The 22,444-nt window shown below is 38.6% G+C and overlaps 1 protein-coding gene across 1 annotated transcript in view; it reads left to right on the forward strand.

Annotated features, from left to right (window-relative positions):
- ANKRD31 (ankyrin repeat domain 31) overlaps positions 1 to 22,444 on the forward strand; it is a 69,061-nt gene that overhangs the window by 32,135 nt on the left and 14,482 nt on the right. Inside the window, exons 15-24 of the mRNA XM_074569773.1 lie at positions 5,380 to 5,574; positions 6,407 to 6,549; positions 8,520 to 8,679; positions 9,140 to 9,243; positions 10,018 to 10,096; positions 14,422 to 14,518; positions 17,479 to 18,529; positions 20,680 to 20,820; positions 21,379 to 21,475; positions 21,780 to 21,784. Coding sequence (XP_074425874.1) covers positions 5,380 to 5,574; positions 6,407 to 6,549; positions 8,520 to 8,679; positions 9,140 to 9,243; positions 10,018 to 10,096; positions 14,422 to 14,518; positions 17,479 to 18,529; positions 20,680 to 20,820; positions 21,379 to 21,475; positions 21,780 to 21,784 — 2,072 coding nt within the window. The remainder of the gene's footprint in view (positions 1 to 5,379; positions 5,575 to 6,406; positions 6,550 to 8,519; positions 8,680 to 9,139; positions 9,244 to 10,017; positions 10,097 to 14,421; positions 14,519 to 17,478; positions 18,530 to 20,679; positions 20,821 to 21,378; positions 21,476 to 21,779; positions 21,785 to 22,444) is intronic.

Below are 22,444 nucleotides of genomic sequence, written 5' to 3' on the forward strand. Positions count from 1 at the left end.
CATGTTGAGCAAATACTCTGGTGAGTTCCAAATACTTGAAATATTTCCAGAACTTCAGTACTCCGTTTTACAGGATGCACACACTTTGGTTTGCTTATCTTACATTCATAAGTTTTTCAGCATCGTGCTTGAGAAGATGCAGGATCATAACCGAGAGCTTAAAAAAATATTACATTGATCCTTAGTTGACTATATTAGATAAATGATAGTTTAAAATGACACTGAATTGGTTCTCAGTCCTCATATTTTACGTATGACAGATCAAAGAAGAAAACCTGGTTTCTCCATATATTTGGCACACATATATCTACTTCTGTTTTATAGACTATATCCTCATCAGGCACAAATCAGCATAGGTTCTGATTGTACTGGTACATTTGGTTTTAGCTGTAGTATACACACAAACCTACTTATATGAGAATAAGGATCTAGTGTCCTCCGGAAGTTATATTCTCTTCCGCCCGCACGTACAGCTTTCTGTTTAGCGGTTTCATCCCATGTCTATGACTTGCGTTTATCTTGTAGCCTTATCATCACAATAGAGACCTGGTCCAACTGATTACTCATCATAACCCCCAAGTATTTTTCACTTACTGCTTTTTTTGGTAAAGCTGGCAGTCATCTTTTGTACTTTAGTTCTTTCTGGAATCAGAGAACCATAGCACTCAAGACTTACTTAAAACCACAACCTGTAGTTCAGATGGGATCCCTCCTCTCTTAAAACTTTTAAATGTAATATATCTGGACTGATGATTCAAAAATGTTTATCGTTATATCACTTGGCATTCTCCTTAACTTGTGTTGAAACGAAAAAAACTGTGTCATTAGATGATAAGAATTTCTTGTGTAGCGCTTTGCTTTGATATGGGATAGAGTATTTGTCTTTTCTGATTGTCTTAGACAATTCTGTCATTTCTCTCTAGTAATCAAGAGTTTGAGAAATGTTTTTCTAGATTTGATAGATTTTAAAATACTGCCTCCTTAGGACCTTAGCTGTCTGTGACTATCTCCTTGTATTCTTTTGTTTTCCATGGCAGTTTTCTACAACTCCTTATTTATATTTGCTACCATTCGCTTCCCATTTTTTAATTTCTCATTTACTGTTGCTCTCTAATTTGCTTCCTGAACCAGGTTAGATTTTGAATTGGTGTAGCTTTTCATCTTGAGTATGTGATATGTGTGAAATACTTCCTGGCTTTTATTCATATTTTTCTGCTGATGTTTTTTCTTCAAACTGTTTTTTTTTTGTAACTGTTTCCAGCTCTGTGAAACTTTCCAGTTCAAATAACTACTGTGTCACTGTAAATGTATGCTTTGTATGTACATACAGGCATACGTATGTATAGGGGACATATGATAGTAAGGGGATGAAGTTGAGGGGCAGGGTAACGTTATGTCCCTTGCTGTGATAAGTTATTGACTTTTACAATAACTGTAGTTGACTTGCCACTGCAAGATGGGCAAATGTACTCATACATAAATGCATGGCTCTCTTCTGACCATGAAAATGTTAGTGCGTTTTTTGAGGGGAGACTTTCTGCAGGATTCCTTGGGGCTCTCCTTTTCTCTTCCTAAACTGATGTTGGAAAATTCATCCCACTGCCTTGGTGGAAGAGAAATCGAAGGGAATTATAACAGTTGTGATGAGTGTATGAAGCACTTCGCAAAAGCAAGGCAAGTCTGTAGAAAAGGAAGGCAGCTACCACAAACTTCTGTAGGTTTATAGAAGTATGTGTGAATGCATGTGTATTTGTGTGTGGATATAACATTTGATTTATTTTTTCCAAGTCTGTACAGCAAGAAAGTTTAGTTTCTTCCTTGGACTGCAGTTATGTGTTGCTGGGGTCTGTTGGTCAAATTTTGGGTGCCTTTGAGTGAAATGTAAATGAATGCTAACATTAAGTAGATTGTATATATTTTGAAAATCAATGGGATTCATGCTCTACGTCCATTAAATGCTTTAAAAACCAATGTACATAACAGCATGGGTACTTAAAATAATACATATAAAAATATATATGCCCACCCATACATACACACACACACAGACAATATACACAAATACATCTGCACACATACTATCAACATACTAATTTATTTACTTCTTTTTGTTCTTTGCTTAGTACCCTCCTTCTATTTGGAGACTTTGTCTGGATGCTCACTAGTCTTACAAGTTGAATTAAGGACTGATCAGCCAATCTCTGCAATGTGCTGTAACACATGACAAAAAACATCCAGGAAACTATGTGAAGTTCCTGCTGATCCTTTTCTCTTTGATAGTCACGGTCTTCTTGTCTTCTGCCTTCAGCTGTTTCCTGTTCCTGTCTCGTGTGGTTGCTAGTTTTCAACCTATATTAAGTTGGTGTTCTTTTGAGTTTTTGGACTGCAAGCTTGCATTGTCTTTTGGAAGTTGAAGGAAGAACGAAAAGGAGTAGGTGCTGCATGTTACTTACATCTCTCCAGTACTTGGCAGTGTCAGTACTTAGCTTTCCTATCTCCAAACTGGTTTCTCTTGTTGTAGGAATGCCTTCTTACTTAATTCTGGAAAAAAATCCACGGCATGTCTGATACATGTTGTCGTCCACTGCTAATTATTGGAAGAATAATTGAACATAGAAATGATTCCTTTCCCTACAGTTGTTCTTTTTTGTAGCTCCTTATTCCTGCTCAGTCTTTATAATAAGGTCTATGTGCATTAATACATTTTTTTTCCTTTTTTTTTCTGCCTCCTATATATACAGTTATGATTTTAAAAAAACTTTATTCCAAACATGTGTCGTACATTTTGGTCTCCTAGAATAGCATTTCACAGATTACTTTTTTCCACCAAAAGAGATTCTTCAGGTAATATTTTATTCAGCTAAAATTTAATTATTTCCTTCATCCCAGGAGAACGTTGCTGCTTGAGAGGTGATGCAAGAAAGTATAGCCCTTTGTACAGTTGAAGGTATTAATAGCTTTAGAGACGGGGACAATAGCATTCAGATCACAGCAGAAAAACATGGAAGATGGGATAATGTTTTCTGACTCACAGAGTTTTCATATTTTTTGCTGTCTCGTGCCTCTTCTTCATTAACCGGCTTTTGCATCTCATCTGATTGTTTCTGTGTCCCAGTGGTCTTTCTTGTATTATTCTATTGTTGAATAAAAATCTTTTCTTCCTAAATGACACAGTTGTCACTTTCATCTACGGTCAGTTACTTACTAGGGTCTCAACATTCCTATTCTGCTTATACGTAGGGAAGGTAAAAAGAGCTTGCTTCTTTTCTTGAAGTTCAATTGGTGGAAAGAATTACACTAGACCAATGCTGAAGTATTCAAATGTCTTTTTGAAGGAGGATATCCCTGAAGTTGTTGAGCTATGGCAGCCTGATCGAGTCTGTTTGCTGGTCACTGTGATCTCTCCATCTTATCTTTGTACATGTGCTGACTGGGTTTTGTATTTGCCAAGTTCATGATCTTTCCTGCTCATGACCCACCTGGCAGTGCGTTCCGTGGAGAACTAGTATTTTGTGATTCACATACCAATGTCCCATTATGCTTTTGCAAATGTTTCCTAACAACCATGAAGAAAACTGTTGTGCATGACAACTTAACTGGAAAACTTTGCAATTATTTCTGTTCACTTGCCGCAGATATTGCTAAGGGTCATTAGCTTAATGGGCTGTTGTGCACCTTTTTTTCCTCCCACATCTCCAAAGAGTCCCTAGGCTATTCTCCCATGAATCAAAGGGGAAGAAACGGAAGAACCAGAAAGTGGATGATTGCTTTGGGAATTCAAGACTAAAAGCTTTTAGACAAAACACAGTACATTATCTTACAGAAAAGCAAGTCTCAGATTGGAGGAGAATTTCAATAATGTGACCCCTCCATGTGCTCTAGAATCCCAGTTTTCATTTAAAAAAGAAACTCTTTAGCTCTTCTGGTTGCCCATATGGTGTGGGCCAAGCACCCCCAATGAAAAGAGGGCCACCTGAATGCTTAGAATAGCTAGTTAGCTTAGAATAGCTTAGTTAGAATAGCTTCCAGTGAGCTCCATGCTGGCATGGTCTGGCTGCAGCAGTGCCTGAACAGCTAGTTTAAAATTCTTATGGATATATCCTTACTATATGTCTGTCTTTAATATAGTTGCAGTATATCTTTCATGTTCTTCCAAACAGTCTTGGGTGACGAGGTCAGTAGTTTACCTTAAAGGAAACCTTGGAAAAGCAGATTTTTCAGAAGGCAGGAGGAGCCTGAAGAAAGGTAGCTGCCAAATCATGGACGATGCTTGATAGCAATGGATACTGACAACTGAAAATATTTGGGAAGACAGCTTGTCTGTTGAGAAGAGGAAATGCTTGGGATGCAGCAAGTAATTGTTCATAGGAATAATTAAGAAAACATGGATAAGAGTTGCAAAATGCTTATTTAAAACCTTACACTTTCCTTTTTTTGGACAAATTACAGTTTTTTAAAAATCTGAGAAAGAACACAGTGAACTTTTCTAAAAATCTGATAGCACAGTATTATAACAGCAGGAACAGGAGTTTAAAAAAAGAGCTAACATGCATGATGGAGCTTTTGAAGGTTTATACACCCTGCCTTTTTGGTAGCAGTTTGGGGGAAGAGGTTGTCCTTACACTGTACACAGAATCTGTACTTTTTTAATCTGTTTTTTTCTTTGTAGCTCTTACAGTTTGATACATCTGTTAACTGAAGCCTTAGAATTAGGACCTGTGTGATGATCATGTGATAAAATTTAAAGTGGATGTTGTTTGCTTTGTGGACCAGTAAGAGAAGGATTAAATCAAATTTATTTACAACTGTTGGTCCAGTCCTGCACAGGTTTAATTAAAAGGCAGTTCAATTATGTCACTAGACATTAATCAAAGATCTGTAATCAGCCTACAGGACTTTTTCACATCACAGCTGTAAAAATGCCTTATGTAGAAACCTATCTCTTCCCTCATACAGAATTAGGAGTGGAAAAGAGGTGACAGTCAAGTCTTCACTTTTATATAGTTCCTTAAATACCTATATGTGTGTACTTTATATGTTTAGCAGGCATGTCTGGTAACTTGAAAGCAGTCCATGGGGAAAGGTTACATACTCCCTACTTCTATACAGTATAAAACTTCAACCTTGTTACCTTTTTTGTTGATCCCTAATCAGTTGTACCTTTAAATCTTCTAGATTTCTTTTGTATATGGTCTGTTTGTTATCTGAGCTGTTACGCAGTACCTTTAACTTTTTGGTGTATTCAATTAATGTTATTGAATAATTAAGGCAACAGTGTTGCACATATTTACATGAATTCAAATGAGTTATGAAGCTTAATTCTTTGTTTATAATGAAATATTTTTTGTGGTTCCTAATGAACACCTAATATGTGTTTAGAGCCCTCTGTATCTACCAGAAAAGAAGCTGTAATTTTACATAATACCTATAATACAAGAGCTAGGAGCAAGATGAAAACTAAGAGAAATGCAAAAGGGGAAACTCCACTGCATGTTGCTGCTAGGAGAGGAGATTTGTCTTTGGTGAAAACTCTAATATCATCTGGAATTTGTGTCAATGAACAGGACTATGCAGGTTTGAAAATTACTCTCTTTGGGGCTTGTTTTATGATACAATTTTATATAATTTATAGTCTATATGTTTTTATATTATTTATGTAATTTTAATATGGATTCTTGATTAGTGATAAGATAGTGAGACGCAAAGGAAGTCATTCAGTGAGTGCAAGGACAAGCAGTGAATCCCTGTATTTTGTGTCTCAGCATGAAGCTAATGCAGCCTTTTTCTCAGCAGGGGCATTAATCAGGTCTGTCTCCTCTGCTGAAGAGCACATTTTCAGACATATGTCCAGAAAGTGGACTTGAAAGTTTGTCGGGACAACTAATGCTTACACGTGTGAAGCACATTCTCACAAATCTTATTTCCTTAGGAAATGAGGACAAAAATCAGATGACAAGATTATTTTTTTTTCTACCTAAATGTATAATGCATTTCTATTTTTATAGTCTCAGAATGGATGGTATTCTATTCTGGGTGCCTGGCAGACTTGATACTGTAAAATGCCATTGGGATTAGAAATCAGACTATTAATATTATCTTCTGAGTTTTTAGAGTCTTTCTAGTCTATTGGTTTGGGGGTTTTATTATTTTTAGTAGTGTGGTAGAAAAGTAAACTATTTTTCTGCTTAGTCTTGGATACATTTTTCTCTAAAGTAAACTAACTTACACAGAAAATAATTTACCTTGGCATTTCAAGATGATTGTTTGTGTAAGATTTATCTTAAAAGAAAGTAGTCCATTGCTTATAGTACAGCAAATGCAGCAAAATGTATAGTCACTAATTAGTGAGCTGTATGGATCTTTCCAAATCAGATGCATGCTATATGTGTCATCTTGCATTTATTAGGTTGGACAGCAATTCATGAAGCTTCCAATAGGGGATTTACTGAAGTGATCTTAGAATTACTGAAAGCTGGTGCTGATGTTAACAGCAGAAATTTGGATGGTATTTTGCCAATACATGATGCTGTTTCTGGCAATTATTTAGAGGTACATTTTTCTTTTACATTTGATTTCCTGAGCCTAATTTCCAGCAGAGGGTCAGCAAAGCAAAATCCTGGTTTAAATAAGGAAAGTCAAAGTTACTAATACAATTTCAGTGTGATTTGCATTTAGGAAATATACCCAAATTTTTTAAAGTCATCAAAACCAGAGAAATATTTTTCAATAGTGACACTTGAAATTGTACAGTTAGTTGACCTTTTCAGTCCAGCAGGCAAATCTGGGAAATTCATAGCTCCCCATGGTTCTCTCCCACATATTGGGCTTTTTAAAAGTAATACTGAAATTGAGCATTATCAATTTGATCATCTAGTCCAACCCCTTGCCGTGGACAGACACATCTTTCACTAGATCAGCTTGCCCAAAGCCCCATGCAGCCTGCCTTTAAACACTTCCAGGGATGGGGCATCCACAACTTCTCTGGGCAACCTGATCCAGTGTGTCTCACTACCCTCATTGTAAAAAATTTTTTTTTTTGTCAAGAAAAAAACCCTAAGCCTGCTATTGAAAAATCAATTGTTTTTTTCATTTTTTTCCTTCCAACCCCAAACATTCTATGGTTCTATAGAATAGAATAGACTATTTCAGTTGGAAGGGACCTACAATGATCTATCTAGTCCAACTGCCTGACCACTTCAGGGCTGACCAAAAGTTAAAGCACGTTGTTAAAGGTGTTCTCCAAACGCCTTTTAAACACTGACAGGCTTGGGGCATCGACCACCTCTCTAGGAAGCCTGTTCCAGTGTTTGACCACCCTCTTCAAAAAGAAATGCTTCTTCATGTCCAGTCTAAACCGCCCCTCGCGCAGCTTTGAACCGTTCCCATGTGTCCTGTCACTGGCTCCCAGGGAGAAGAGCTCAGCACCTCCGTTCCCACTCCCGCCCCTCCGGAAGCTGCAGAGAGCAATGAGGTCACCCCGCAGTCTCCTATTCTCCAAATTAGACAAGCCCAAAGTCCTCTGCCACTCCTCACAGGACATGCCTTCCAGCCCTTTCACCAGCTTTGTTGCCCTCCTCTGGACACTTTCAAGGACCTTCACATCCTTCTTAAATTGTGGGGCCCAGTACTACACACAAATAAAATTTGGCACAGTGAGTTCCAGGGTACTAAGCATAAAAGGGTGATGCCAAATCAGCTCAAACGTACCACTTCTATTCCTGTCAGAAGAGCTGATATGTCATCACATTTATTTTTTCTGTGAGCAAAGATAAAACGAAGGAGGTGATTTCACAGGCCTGGTGCCAAACTATCAGTAGGGTTCTTGAAAACATGTGAGCTATTACTCAGTGTTGTGGCGGAAAACCGATGGAGAAGGTTCTGAACTTCTAAAGAGTATTCTCTTTCTGATACTTTCTGATACTTAACAGCACTCTGAATGTAAGGAAGAAGAAATGCTAAAGATGAGAAATCATATGTATGAAAATTCTTTACCATCCAAGCTCTGACCTCGTCAACACTTTCATCTGATCTGAATTTTAGGGGGTAGATGATTCCACTGATGCCCTAATTTCATTTCCACATTTTACAATTAAGCAGACTTGCAAGTGATTTGGAATTAGGAAAAAAATCATCAGTGCATGTAAGCAAAAAACAAAACCACTATTAAATGATTAAATAAAACACGTCTACTTCTTTTCTGCACTTTTGTCTTAATACAATTGACCAGTTCCTTTTATTATAGATATATGAAGTTTTGTATGTGCTCTCTGTAACAATACCATAAAGATGGTAGGTTTAATGTCAAGTTGTGAATTATTTGTGTATTTTAATGGAAAAATTAGAAGTGTAAGATATAAGTCTGTTGTCTTGTTTGTTTAATTGGGATTGCAAGTGTAACAGGTTTTAGAGTATCTTATTTGTACCTTTATTATTTGTGATTTATGATAGATACAACACATAGAGTTGTATTATAAGTCCACAACAAGAACAATCACAATACAAATAATAATATTTAATAGGCAGTCAGGATTCTGCTACAGCATGGAGCAAATCCCTGTGAGAGGAGTGATTCAGGGAAAAGTGCTTTGGATGGAGCTTGTGATGATGAAATGAAAGAACTGCTGAAGTCTTACAGTGCTATGGACTCTGCACTTCCTGTTGAGACTACGGAAGTTACAGGTATGTTGGTTTTGTAATGAAAATCCTAGGATTACCCTGTAGTCTTAAGGAAAAACTGTACATTAGACTGCTTCTGATTTGGAGAGCTGCGTATTGCCTGTCACTGGTATTTTTAACTCTATTAACTTCTGAATTTCATTTATTCATTTATTTATTTTCAGAAGACAGGATACAGGAGTTTGGTTTTTTTCCTGAAAGAATGAGGTATAAGGACATACTCGACTCATCATATTTTTGTTATTATCCATTTCCCTTCACAGGAACCGTGTGTTTTCGAAAGTGGTAGCTTTAAAGACTTATTTCCTTATGCTACCTAAATTTGATCTCATTTGCATGTACAAGATATTTTTGTTAATGATGTGATCTGCCATTGCATCTTTGTAACCTATACTAGCTAATCTAACCTATTATGCTCCTGCAATTTCATTTAAGATTCTATTAATTTTTTTTAATTGCGGAGAGAGGAAATGGCCTTCTAGGTCAAGAAGATCAAAACGTCATTGTTGTGACTACTGTAAAAATGATGATGCAGCTTTGGAGCCACAACATGAGAAATACAGTGTTGTAAGTATAGATAATAGATTTTTGTTAAATTGCTTCGTAGTGTAGTACTGCATAGTGTCATTTACTGACTGAATAACATAAAAATGTCATTTAAATAATTAACCCTTTAGAATGTGCGTAAGAAACAGCATCATGCAGAGGCTTACAGTGTATAGGTTGTGGTTCACAGTATATAATGGTGTATATTATCACTTCTCTCTGTTCATGATTCCCGTTTACTTATATTTATTGTGCAAACAGTAGTCAATACTTACATACCTTTGTTATTGCCTATATAAACAGAAAAAAGGTCAGGAATCCTGAGGCCTTTCATCACATTTTCAAAATGGCTCTTTGAAAGAGTGATGATTTTTCTTCATGATAATGAAGGTACTTAGAAATTGTTTAATCTTAATTTAAAACAGCCAGGAAGATTTTTGCAGAAGTTGTGTGTTAGGAGAGCTCTTGCTGCTATTTGTAGGCTGTGCCCACATTGTCTAGGTGATGCTGTCATGGTGAAATGCACTGTCTAATCCCTGCAGTGTGCTCAGGGGTGGGACTTTGAACATGAATGCCTTGGCAAAACCAGGCCGTCACAGTCCCTTGCAGAGCACACCCTTGGCACTATGTATGTCTGTCCTACCAGTGTCCCTATTGCCTTTACATAGTAATTCCCTGCCTGGAATGACTTGAGTCCACCAGTGCTTATCCTGCATACCATACATTGTGGCTTGTGTTTTGTATGGTGCTCTTGGCTCTACTTCCTGTTACCATTTTTGTGTTTGTTAACAGGAGTCTGTTGCTGCCATACAAGATGCAGAACAGCAGCAAAAAGAACTGTTGCTACTTGAATTGAGAACTTCCAAAGATGCAGGTAGATGTAAATTCAAGTTGTTTCACTTCTTTTTTGGGGGTAAATATCTTTTGTAATATAATTGTTTTTGAAATAGTATTGCATGTAATAGATTTTAATATCTCCTCTGGAAAATACAGCTTCAGAGAATAAGGTTTTTTATAACAGCTCACAGGTAAGTGCACTTCCTGAAGTAGTTCCAGTTTACATAGGAATGAATATGATGACAAAAAAGGAAAGTGTCCTACTGGGAGGCATGTGTTTCATGTCAACCTAATCATATAAAAAGGGATCATTAGATAAGAATACACACTGTTGGCAGCATTATTCAGTTACAAGTACATGAGCCCTTCTGGGATCAAGAACAGCTATGTCTGTATGTAAAGTAACAGATGCAGCCTTTTCATTCTGGTGTAGCTGGACTTTCAGAAGCCTAAAACAATTTATGAGGGGAAAAAAGAGAAATCTTTAAGGCAGACACTATGGATGATGGGCAGTTTCAGAAATGCTGGTGCCCAGAGGTGTAATTTGTCTTAGGCTATCAAATCTCAGCTCAGATTAATCTCAAGAGCCTACTAAGTGACACTGACTTCCTAGGAGATCACAATGCTGGTGCTCTGTAGCAGTTTGAGTCTATTTTGTCTGTGCCATGACTGTTTAAGTGGCAAAGCTTGCTGCAGGAATGCCTTTGACCGAAGTCATCTAGGCAGGGCAGTTTACTTTGGAGCAGCTCATGCCCGTGAAACATTTTTGCTTCCGGACAGAAAGGAAGGGGTGTTCTAAATTTATTTTCCTGAATATCAGGTGGAGCTTTCAAATGGTATTTTAAATAGTCAATTTATCCCTTTAAAAATAAATGTGAGATATGGAATTATGCGGATTCATAACTTCCAACTCAAATCTATGGCATATGAACTGTTAATTAAAATCAATACAGAATCACAGAATCACAGAATCTTCATGGTTGGAAAGGACCCTTAAGATCATCGAGTCCAACCAAACAACCTACAATCTCTGCCACTAGAGCATGCCCTGAAGCGCCACATCTAGATGTTTCTTAAATACCTCTAGGGGTGGTGACTCAACCACCTCCCTGGGCAGGCTGTCCCAGTGCCTGACCACTCTTTCAGTAAAGTAATTCTTCCTAATATCTAATCTAAACCTCCCCTGCCACAACTTCAGACCATTTCCTCTGCTCCTGTCATTATTCACTTGGGAGAAGAGGCCAACCCCTGCCTCTCTACAGTCTCCTTTCAGGTAGTTGTAGAGGGCAAGGAGGTCTCCCCTCAGCCTCCTCTTCTCCAAGCTAAACATGCCCAGCTCCCTCAGCATCTCCTTGTATGACCTGGTCTCCAGACCCCTCACCAGCCTGGTAGCTCTCCTCTGGACACGCTCCAGCACTTCAATGTCCCTCTTGTACAGAGGGGCCCAGAACTGAACACAGTACTCGAGGTGAGGCCTCACCAGTGCCGAGTACAGAGGCACGATCACTTCCCTGCTCCTGCTGGCCACGCTATTCGTGATACAAGCCAGAATGCTGTTGGCCGTCTTGGCCACCTGGGCACACTGCTGGCTCATGTTAAGCTGGCCGTCCACCAGCACCCCCAGGTCCTTTTCTGCCGGGCAGCTTTCCAGCCACTCTTCCCCAAGCCTGTAACATTGCTTGGGGTTGTTGTGACCGCAGTGCAGGACTCGGCACTTGGCCTTATTAAACCTCGCACAGTTGGCCTTGGTCCATCGATCCAGCCTGTCCGGGTCCCTCTGTAGAGCCTTCCTACCCTCAAGCAGATCAACACTCCCACCTAGTTTGGTATCATCTGCAAACTTACTGAGGGTGCCCTCAATCCCCTCATCCAGACCATTGATGAAGATATTAAACAAAACTGGCCCCAAAACTGAGCCCTGAGGGACATCACTGGTGACCGGCCACCAAGAGGATTTCACCCCATTAATCACAACTCTCTGGGCACAGCCATCCAGCCAGTTTTTAACCCAGTGAAGAATACACTTGTCTACGCCCTGATTTGCCAGCTTCTCCAGCAGAATGCAGTGGGGGATGGTGTCAAAGGCCTTACCGAAGCCCAGATAGACAACATCCACAGCCTTCCCTGCATCCAGAAGGCGGGTCACATGGTCATAGAAAGAGATCACGTTGATTAAGCAGGACCTCCCCTTCCTAAACCCATACTGGCTGGCCCTGATTCCTTGGCTGCCCTGCACTTGCCGTGAGAGCTCACTCAAGATGATCTTCTCCATGGTCTTTCCTGGTGCCGAGGTCAGGCTGACAGGCCTGTAGTTCCCCGGATCCTCCTTCTGACTCTTCTTGTAGATGGGCGTCACATTAGCCACCCTCCAGTCACCTGGCACCTGCCCTGTTGACCAAGGCTGTTGATAAATGATGGAGAGAGGCTTGGTGAGCTCTGCCGCCAGCTGCCTGAGTACTCTTGGGTGAATCCCATCCGGCCCCGTAGACTTATGTACATCTAGGTGCAGAAGCAGATCATTGACTACTTCCTCCTGGATTATGGGTGGGTTGTTCTGCTCTCCATCCTTATCTTCCAGCTAGGGAGGCTGAGCACCCTGGGGATAGCTGGTCTGGCTATTGAAAACGGAGGCAAAGAAGGCATTCAGTATCTCAGCCTTCTCCTCGTCATTGGTTGCAACTTTCCCCCCAGCATCCAGTAAGGGATGGAGATTCTCCCTGACTTTCTTTTTGTTGATGTATTTATAAAAGCTTTTTTTGTTGTCCTTAATGTTAGTGGCCAAGGTGAGCTCCAGCTGGGCTTTTGCCTTCCTAATTTTCTCTCTGTATAGCCTAACGAGATCTCTGTACTCCTCCTGAGTTGCCTGTCCCTTCTTCCAGAGGTGGTAAACCCTCCTTTTATTCCTAAGTCCCATGCGAAGTTCCTTATTCATCCAGACTGGCCGTTTTCCCTGCCCTTTAGACTTGCGACACTTGGGGACAGCCTGTTCCTGGGCCTCTAAGATTTCCTTCTTGAAGAGTGTCCAGCCTTCCTGGACCCCTTTGCCCTTCAGGACTGTCTCCCAAGGGACTCTCTCAACCAGTGTCCTAACAAGTCAAAGTTCGCCCTCTGGAAGTCCAAGGTGGAGGTTTTCTTGAAAAATATTTGACAAACAGGTAGATGATGCAACAGGCAGAAGCCTATAGTTAGAGATCAGTGCAATTTCATAAATGAGCAAAATAAAACTATCAGACGTTTCCTGTTTAGTGGTATGAGAGAAATGAATGTGGTGATCTCTTAGCACTACTAACAAAAGCATTAATAATCTAGCACCTTTTAAACTAAATCGTAGTTATTACATGTGAAGAGGCACAAGACTCAACAAGAACGCGGAAGTACGTTGACAAACTTATAAAATAGAATAAAATCCTCAAGGTATTTGCATGCAGTACAACCTACTGTAAATAATAGATTCAGATTCCCTATTAAGCTGCCTTAATAAGAGCAATATTTTCATATTTTTCTATTTTCATAAGTAAGTAAATACTGGTAGATACTATGAAACAGGTTTGGGGAAACATTTTATAATTGTCATTTTTAATCCTGTAATTAGCCATTTTTCATTATTATGGAAAGCTCATATTTCCTGTTCTAGAGTTTGTCCTGGAATTAGATTACATGTTTAGCATATTATCCCAGTGGTATCTGCTGGTCCTGACTTCTAAGCTCTCCCTTATCTTATATTACTAAGAGATAGGGCATATGAAGAAGAATTTGTAATTGCTCTTCTTATTTTAGAAAAATCTAGCTAACAAAAAGGGACAACTTATAATTAATTGTATTTTGTAATATGGATTTGAAACTATGTAAAACTATGATACATATGTTTTTACCGTGATATGTAACTTGGAACAGGCTAAGCTCATTATGCTGTTCTATAATACTTCAAACATAAAGGTTTTAGCCACCTTCTTAAGGTTGTGTAACGTCAGCAGGTAGCCTCACATATGATTGTCATATTATGTATCTCCTTCCAACACAAAGAACGTCAAAAGTTTCAGTGCTTATCATCGGTAGGACAGTTCTTTTGTCTGTCCTGTTCTCTTAGTAATTTGCTAGACAACGCACTTGCACTTAAAAATTTTCCAGTACTTGGGCTATTTCCTTTAAAGTAAAACTTGTATTTAATTCTTTCTATGAAGAATTTCATTAAAAGTACTATACTTGTAAAGAGCTGTTAGTATGCATGACAGTATTTGGTACTGCTGTAACAATATTTTCATACTTTGGCTGTGAACTTGCCACATTAAAAATGTTACTGCTATAATTATTTTCTACTGCTTATTTCCATCATCATTTTGATTATATCAAATTATTGGACAGATGTGTATATCCAAAGGCTGTCTCAGATGCAAAATGCTTTGAATGAAATGCTTGCAAAACAAAGAACGGAAAGGGATGCCCTTGCTAAAAAATACAGGTAAGTGGAATACAAGTAGAATACAGTAACATGAAAGCAGAACTCTGCGATTTTCATTCAGATTTTGCAGAAGCGTGATCCATATTGGCTTCAGCTACCTCCAGTAAGAGTTTACATCAAGGAAGAACTTCAAGGTTTAGCTAATGCATACTGATCACTTACTGTGCACGCAGTGAACATTGAAATTAGGTAGTGAACATACAAAAGGTCTGGAAAGATACCAAAGCAGATATTAGGAAATGGAGGTACTGAGCAATTAGATTACTTTTGCAGCATCATGGAGAAAAGCAGGAGCTATTCAGACACTACTTTTAGTGTCCCTGTGTCCGGTTTTGTTTCTTTAGCACCCCGAGATTGGTAGTGTTCAACCAACAAGAAAATGATCCGAGGGCTGGAGCACCTCTCCTATGAGGACAGGCTGAGAGAGCTGGGGTTGTTCAGCCTGGAGCAGGGAAGGCTCCGGGGAGACCTAAAGGGGGCCTACAGGGAAGGTGGGGAGGGGCTGTTTGCAAGGGCATGTAGCGATAGGATGAGGGGTAATGGTTTTAAACTAGAGCAGGGTAGGTTTAGATTAGACATTAGGAAGAAGTTCTTTACTGTGAGGGTGGTGAGACACTGGAACAGGTTGCCCAGAGAGGTGGTGGAGGCCCCATCCCTGCAGACATTCAAGGCCAGGCTGGATGAGGCTCTGAGCAACCTCATCCAGTTGTAAATGTCCCTCCTTACTGCAGGGGTTTGGACTAGGTGACCTTTAAAGGTCCCTTCCAACCCAACACATACGATGATTCTATGATTCAACAGCCCCACAAGAGCCATTAAGAGTAATGGCTTGAAGCATGCCTGCAGACATTTCTTTTTTGTGAGGGCACTGCGAATGTGAGCTGGGAGTGCTCACCTTGGTGTGAGCATGGACTATGTGAATCTTCCTGCTGCTAGCTCTTACAAGGCCTCTTTTTACTTCTTTCTAAGAGGGACTCCCTGACTGCAGGTCATGTGGTGAGTGCTCAGCTAACAATGTAGCATCATGTACAATGGATGCTTCTAGGCCATCTGATGAGGATGTCTGCATATTGTTTCTGTGAGCAGGATTCTTTTGGTCATGTAAAAGCAACAGTGTATAGCTTTCAGGTAGTTCTGTGGCAAAACATATAGGCTGGTTGAGCGAAAAGACTGGAACATTTCTGTCACAAACCATTTTGCCAGCTATAAAATGTAAGTTACATAGATTACTCAGATAATTTTAAAAAACCAGATGGTTTTATGTGAAGAGAAGTTAGGGTTCCAAATCATCCTTGTGAATGAACTAGTGGCTGAATGAAGAAACAAGAACAGTAAAATTCATATCTACAGAAATTTATCTGCCTTCTGAGAGTGAAGCTGTATTCCAGAGCAAAATAGTAAATATTTCTGGGTATTGCAGATACCCTGCAGTTAATGCAACAGCTGTCCATCAACAATAATGAGCTACATGCCAAATTACATTAAATTTCCTTTTTATTATTTGTATGGTGAACATTTTATTTTTAACTAATTAGCATACAAGCTTTTGTCAAATGATACATACATGTACAGAAAATCAGGAGGCATCATCCCATTTTCCATCTTCCTGTTATTCATTTAGTTGGTCTAGGGAGAGATACTACTAACACTTTTCCATTTCTGTCTGTTCCTTTTAAGATATTAACATGTATCTCTCCCCTAAGAAAAATGAGCAAAATAAAGCATCAGATTTGTGAGTGACTGTAAGTTACTTTGCCTTTGTCATTTAAGTCATGCTGTCTTTACCTCTTCAGTTGCAGCTTCTGCTGTACCTGTGTAGCAATAAAGCAGCAAAACTTCCCTGAAGGAACACTGCTAGAAAAGTGTGTGGGGCCTCACGGGCCTGTGTAGGAGTCCATAGTTGTCAAATCTTAACGGACATTAGTGATTGACTATATGCTGATACATTGATTGTGTCATGGATTCTAAACACATGTGACAGCAAGCAATGTCACAGTACAGACAACAATACTGTCACACTGTGGTTTGGCTGTCCTTGTTCTGCACCAGCTACTATTCTGTACCTCTGTCCCGATCCCCTCAACAGTCTTCAAGAGTGGGATGGTCTTACTTGCATGGCACCTCTACTGTGGGTGGAGTTACAAGCAAACCTTCCTTCCTGCTATTCCTTTTCCAACACCTTGTGGTACTCCCCTCTCTTCCCAGCTTGGTGCCAGAGTGGTAGTGCAATCACTTGTCCCATGAGGGGGAATTCAGAGAAAAGAATATTATGCTAGGCAGGTGGTTCTTGTGCCAAAGGAATTGGGGAAAATAAGGAATTCCCTTCCAGCAGGAAGGAGTTAAAATCCCCCAGGGAAGGAGTTCCACAGAGAGACCAGCTCAGCTAGGGAGCAGCATCTGGTGAAGGGAGAGACATTCCCAAACTAACACACAACATCCTAAACTGTTCTGTCCTCTTCTATTAATGATAAGTGGTATTATTACAATTGTGGCTTCACAAAAATGCTGTGTTGTGTACATACACTGCAAAAAATTTATAATAGTATCATCCTTCAGTATCTCATCCTGAGCTCATTTTAAAAGGCTACAAATTAGAGCTGCAGAGGCATTGAGTTCAGTGAACTACTGTGATTTGTGGTAATGAAAGAGCAGACAGTGATAATACAGACCCATTTTCAATTCTATGAATTAAGGGTAGTATAGGAGGACAAGGATATTACTGAAATTTTGATGCTTTGCATCCTACTTCTAGATGGGATTCTGCAGTTTATTGTGCATAAGCCTGGGATTTGAACTATAAACTTCATATATGATAAAAAGATTGTTCAAATTTTAGGCGTTGTCAGAGTCCTTTGAAACTTATTCCTGTTCTTGGTGGGATATGTCTATTAAACTGGGTTTTTTTTGTGTTTATAGTAACTCTGGTGTCCTTGTTATTACTTTTTTAAAATTTTCTATAGGGCTTCAGTGGAATCTCTTAAAAAAGGAGCACTGAGGAAGCAATTAGTTAACCTTGCTTCTAGGCAAAAGCGTCTATTGACTGTTGCCCAAACCCAGGAAGAATTAGTCCAGAAAGTGCAAAATTACAGAAAAGCAAAGCAAGTGTTCAGTGCATCATGTTCAGAGAAGCAAACCTCAAACTTAGTTATTTCCTGTGAAAATGATAAAAGACAAAGTTTAACTGCTGATGAAATCATGTGTCCTGATGTAGTTACATTTAATATGGGGCTTTGTGCCAGCACGCCTAATGGAAACAGAGTAGAGGCACATCTCTCTTTAGAAAATAGATTTTCAGCTCAGGAACGCAGCCAACATCCACACATCTGCTTCGATGAGACGGAAGCAAATAAAGAAGCAATTAGAAGCAAAGAGGCTTCTGATCATGCTTTGGCATCCAAAAGCAGGGTAAGAGAATATCCCTTCAACATGTCAATACTGACAAATGCTGTAGAAGTGGTGACATTGCCTTCGGAACCTACTGTTTCCACTGCTAAAACAAAGTGCTCACAGCAAAAAAACATTGATTGTGTAGCAACTGTGGAACAAGGAATCAAGTCTTTAAATCCCACTTCAGTGACCAACGCATTAAATATTGTAGAACCCCGAAGCACTGTTGTCAATAACAATGTCTGTCAGCCAGGCAGCAACCACCAGCAGGTTCTTGCAGATGAGGATCTACACAGATATGTAAATAAGAATGAAGCTTTCCAGCAGCAGCAGCAAGTAGTTTTGTCAACATCTACAAAGAACTTCCCTAATACTCTGCAGCAAGGGATCTTTTGGAGTAGTGAGAACTCATTTAATGCCAACTCGGTGCTTACAAATCATACCTCAAATACAGATTATCCAGTAAAACTCAGTGAAAAATCTTCCCAGAGCTATAGTAACCAGGAATGTGAACAGAAACAAGTGAGGTATGGAAGAAAAAATAGGAAAAAGCTTCACTTGATAGATCTGCTTGAATCGGGAAGGATTAAGCCAGGAGAAAACGTTTTAGAATTCAAACTGCAGGTAACTGTTGAGATAGAATAATGTTGATATGAGCATATAATGAAAAAAAAACACATGACACTGAAACGAGGAAACAGCAGTTTTCGTGGTTTAATCCGCATCTTCGGCACTTAGTGTTGAAAATTTTTATTCATTGGTTGCAGATGATTGTTTATGAGTTTTAAAGGAAAATGCTATGGATGATGTCTTCTGTCAGCCCATAATTTTAATACCCAAAATATTGCATATGTAAAATTTGTGTTTAACTTCGCATTATCAGTTTGTTAACATTTCCTATTGCTAGAACCAGAGTGGACTCGTTGGTTGGTCTACGTTGTGTGATACCTGATTTTCATGTTGGAAGGAACGGGAACATTAAGACTTTTATGACTTAATGTGATTCTTAGAAGCAACTATCCGGTCCTTCAAATAAAGAAGTGTGACATCAGGGTTTTCATAATGCTGTGATAGACATGAATATATGCAAAATTACTTGCTTACATGCCAGCTGGTTTACAGTCTAGTACGAACCATATTTGGAAAAAAAAAGGCCAAAAAAATCCCAGACCAACCCACCCCACCGCCCTCCTATTTTTAATACAAAAGCATGTCCCTGTGCCTCCAAATACAGAGCAGATTTGCAAGGCAGCTGCTAGGGGACTGGCTGGGTATTGAGCGAATGATAGAATTATTGACTGAATTCCCAGCTGCGAGCTAGTTAATTTCCAGGGCAACATACTGATTAAAACATGAAAGGTTCTTTTCAGCCAACTCACCAGGTGTAGTTAGTGTAGAAAAGACTCTGCTTTCTGCACCTATAATATGCTTGGGAATGCTTTTCTGATGAAAGTGGCCATTTCATGTGGTCTTATGTTTTGTAACATAAGGCAGTGTGAGTAAGTCACGAGCCTCTACTTTGGGCTGTGTCATAGGGGTATACACATGCCTCTTTTCTTTAAAGGACCTGTAATATTCCTCTGAACTTCAAGATGACTAAATGGAAGGATGAAGGATTCAGTATGCTTACTGTTTTTCTCAAGACTGTCATCTGTGATACTGACTTGATGCATGTGGATCTTAAGGAATTATAACCCTATATTGAAGTGTTGATGTTTGGAGTGTACAGAAGTCAGTGATTTCTACTAGAATGAAAATGACACTCATTTATGTCTTGTAAGACACTGCTATAGATAATGAAGTTTAGAAGCCAGTGTGTGTTGTGTTGCAAAGATGAGATGATCGGTAAAGTTTCCTTCTTCTTCATTATAGAGATGTACTTCTTACTTAAGATTAGCTTTGGACAGGCAAAATACAGTTTTTGAACGCTGTAGACATAAGCTATGAAACTGTGAACTGGATTAAGTGTTCATTAAAATATTTGGGTTGAACATCTAAATATAGATTCTCATAGACACCCCAAGCCAGTGGATATGGTAGGAGGTGGTTCAATATTTGTTGGTGGATGATTTTCTTATTCTGATTGTTTAAACTCACGCATGCTAAGCAACCTTATTAAGTTCTGACGTAGTTTGTCAGCAGCTAATTTTTGCATTACTGAACTATAAACAACTGTAAGCCGTGCTTCTGGAGGTGCATTGTATGTTTGCAGGCTGTCTTAGCAGTATCAAAAAGGCAGTATATGTAATTTTGCGCAAGACAAGGCCGTCAGATTCCTCTTAAAATGGGTAAGTGATGTCCCTTGACACAGGTGAAGTTTTTGTACAAACATATTTCATCTTTGAATCATTGCTGGAGTTTCTCTGTGACGTGCATTTGTTCCACATGTGTAAGGCACATTGCATGTGAGTAACAGTTTCTTGTTGCACAGACTTGCCTCAGGTGAGTTCCTTACTTCACTGTTGCAAACTAATTTATTCACAGCCTTGTTACATCTAAGAGGAACTAAGATGCACATGCAGTTGTGATAGACATACATAGGGAGATTTTTGGTGTCTGTGTGGCCAAAACATCTTCTTCTGCTGGAATAAATACTCTTATTTTACATACCACTGTTGATGATAATGGCATTAAATTCATTAAATTTTTTCAGAGAAAACCGGAATTAACTGCAACTTTTCAGCTATATTCAGCATTTTTTTAATGTTTTAAGGATGTTAATTCAGATTTATTAATTTATGAGTTGAAAATTATTTCTTAATTTTTTTTTTTAGGAATTTAGTCATAAAGCCACGCTTTTAAGCAATGGCAAGATCAGAACGAGTAAGAGACAAATACTGGAGAATCCAGTTCAGTGGGTTAAAGAACTACTAGGAAGTGATATTTCTGTGACATGGAAGTATGTGTGGAATAAGGTAGGCCTGATTTTAGTCTCAAAAATAGCAATAATAAATGGCAATAACAAATTTCACTAATCTGGATCACCTTATTGTTCTTAAAGCAAAAGAGAGTACAAGCCTAAATTTAAAAAAGTATTCTTACTCTTAATGAATCTGCAGCAAAGAAAGAGCTACATAGCTGTAGTTGTACAGTGGTGAACTAGTCACAAGTATTGAGAAAATGTGGAATGCCCACTCTGTAAGTTATCAGAGCTTTGAAAAAGTAGTTTTAAAGGTGATTAAGAGACTGACAGAAATAGCTGAAAAGTAGTTAGAATAAAAAGGAGCAGGTTTATTGAATATCAGGGACAAATGTTGCAAAAATACCGGCAGAGTTTAAAGGGCTTTGCAGATGGGTTGTATTACGCTTTTTTTCATTAAGAATTTGAAAGACCAGAATTTCTGCTTGATCTTTACAAAGATTAGACTGTTAAGTGTATAAACACAGTTTTATAAGAAAAGTGCCATTTTTACATGTATCAGAAAAAATACTAATTAAAATGACTAGTTATCCATTTAAATTTGTTTGTACAGGTTACATATCTTGGGACACAGTTGTCAAAATTTCTTGTTGAAGAAGTGTCAGTTTCTAGTGACCTGGAATTACCACGTCAAGAAAGAGATCCTTTGGGTATGTACCACTTAAAATCTAATATCTGCCATGGCTGAAACAAGTAGAAAGTGATTTCTAAAGAACTTAAATTCCAAAACTCCTCTGTTGTTTTCTGATTTTTTTCTGGGCTATGTGCTTATCACAGATCTTGGGTTTGAAAAATAAGTAGTGCCGGAACATAGACTTAATCTATAAAGAAGTGTGTTTCTTTTTTTTGTTTGTGTGAAGAGAATAATTACTAATGACTTGGTTGCTATGTAAAAAATATTTATGTAACATTTTACATTAAAAATATTTAGTATATAGTGAAGTTTTTAATAAGCTAATGTAATACTTTTTTATTCTGTTTGAAACTCAGATGCTCTAGCATAAGTTTTTATCACAAGTACATCTTAAAATCACATTAAATAATCTGTGTTGGTAGAAATACCCGTGTGCCCAAGCAACAGTAATAACTAGGGGGATAGTTCATTCTCTAAAAATAAACAGTCATATGAAACAGAGTGCATTGATATGACAAAATGACATTGAACAATTTTTTCAGAACTGCCCGGCAGACTTAAGAACTTCAGCCTAATTTTGATAAATAATGTGTTCCCAGGGAAACCCAAGTCCCCTTGACAGCCAGTTGCACTTGGAGTCTGAAAAGCTTTTGGGCTTTTGTGATTAATTCTGTTAATTTGATGACACACTGCACCTCATGTGAATTAGGATACCAGGCTTGGTCTGTTCTTAACATACTAAAAGTAAATTAAAAGATAATAATTTAAAATAACTCATTTGATGTGCAGACGACCATGATCTACTGGTATTTGCTTCAGGCTAAGAGCATCCAGATGATGAGTTTACATTGCCCTGCTTCAGTAACTTAAGCTTATACCAGGTGTAAGTGACTTAAAAATGGATTTAGGCTCGTAACTTTTTAATAGGCTTTTGAATATTTCACTAGTTCTTGTAAATTATTCTTCTCCTGGAAAATTTATGATA

The sequence above is a fragment of the Larus michahellis genome, chromosome Z, assembly GCF_964199755.1.
Source record: "Larus michahellis chromosome Z, bLarMic1.1, whole genome shotgun sequence".
In the NCBI taxonomy this organism is placed as follows: Eukaryota; Metazoa; Chordata; class Aves; order Charadriiformes; family Laridae; genus Larus; species Larus michahellis.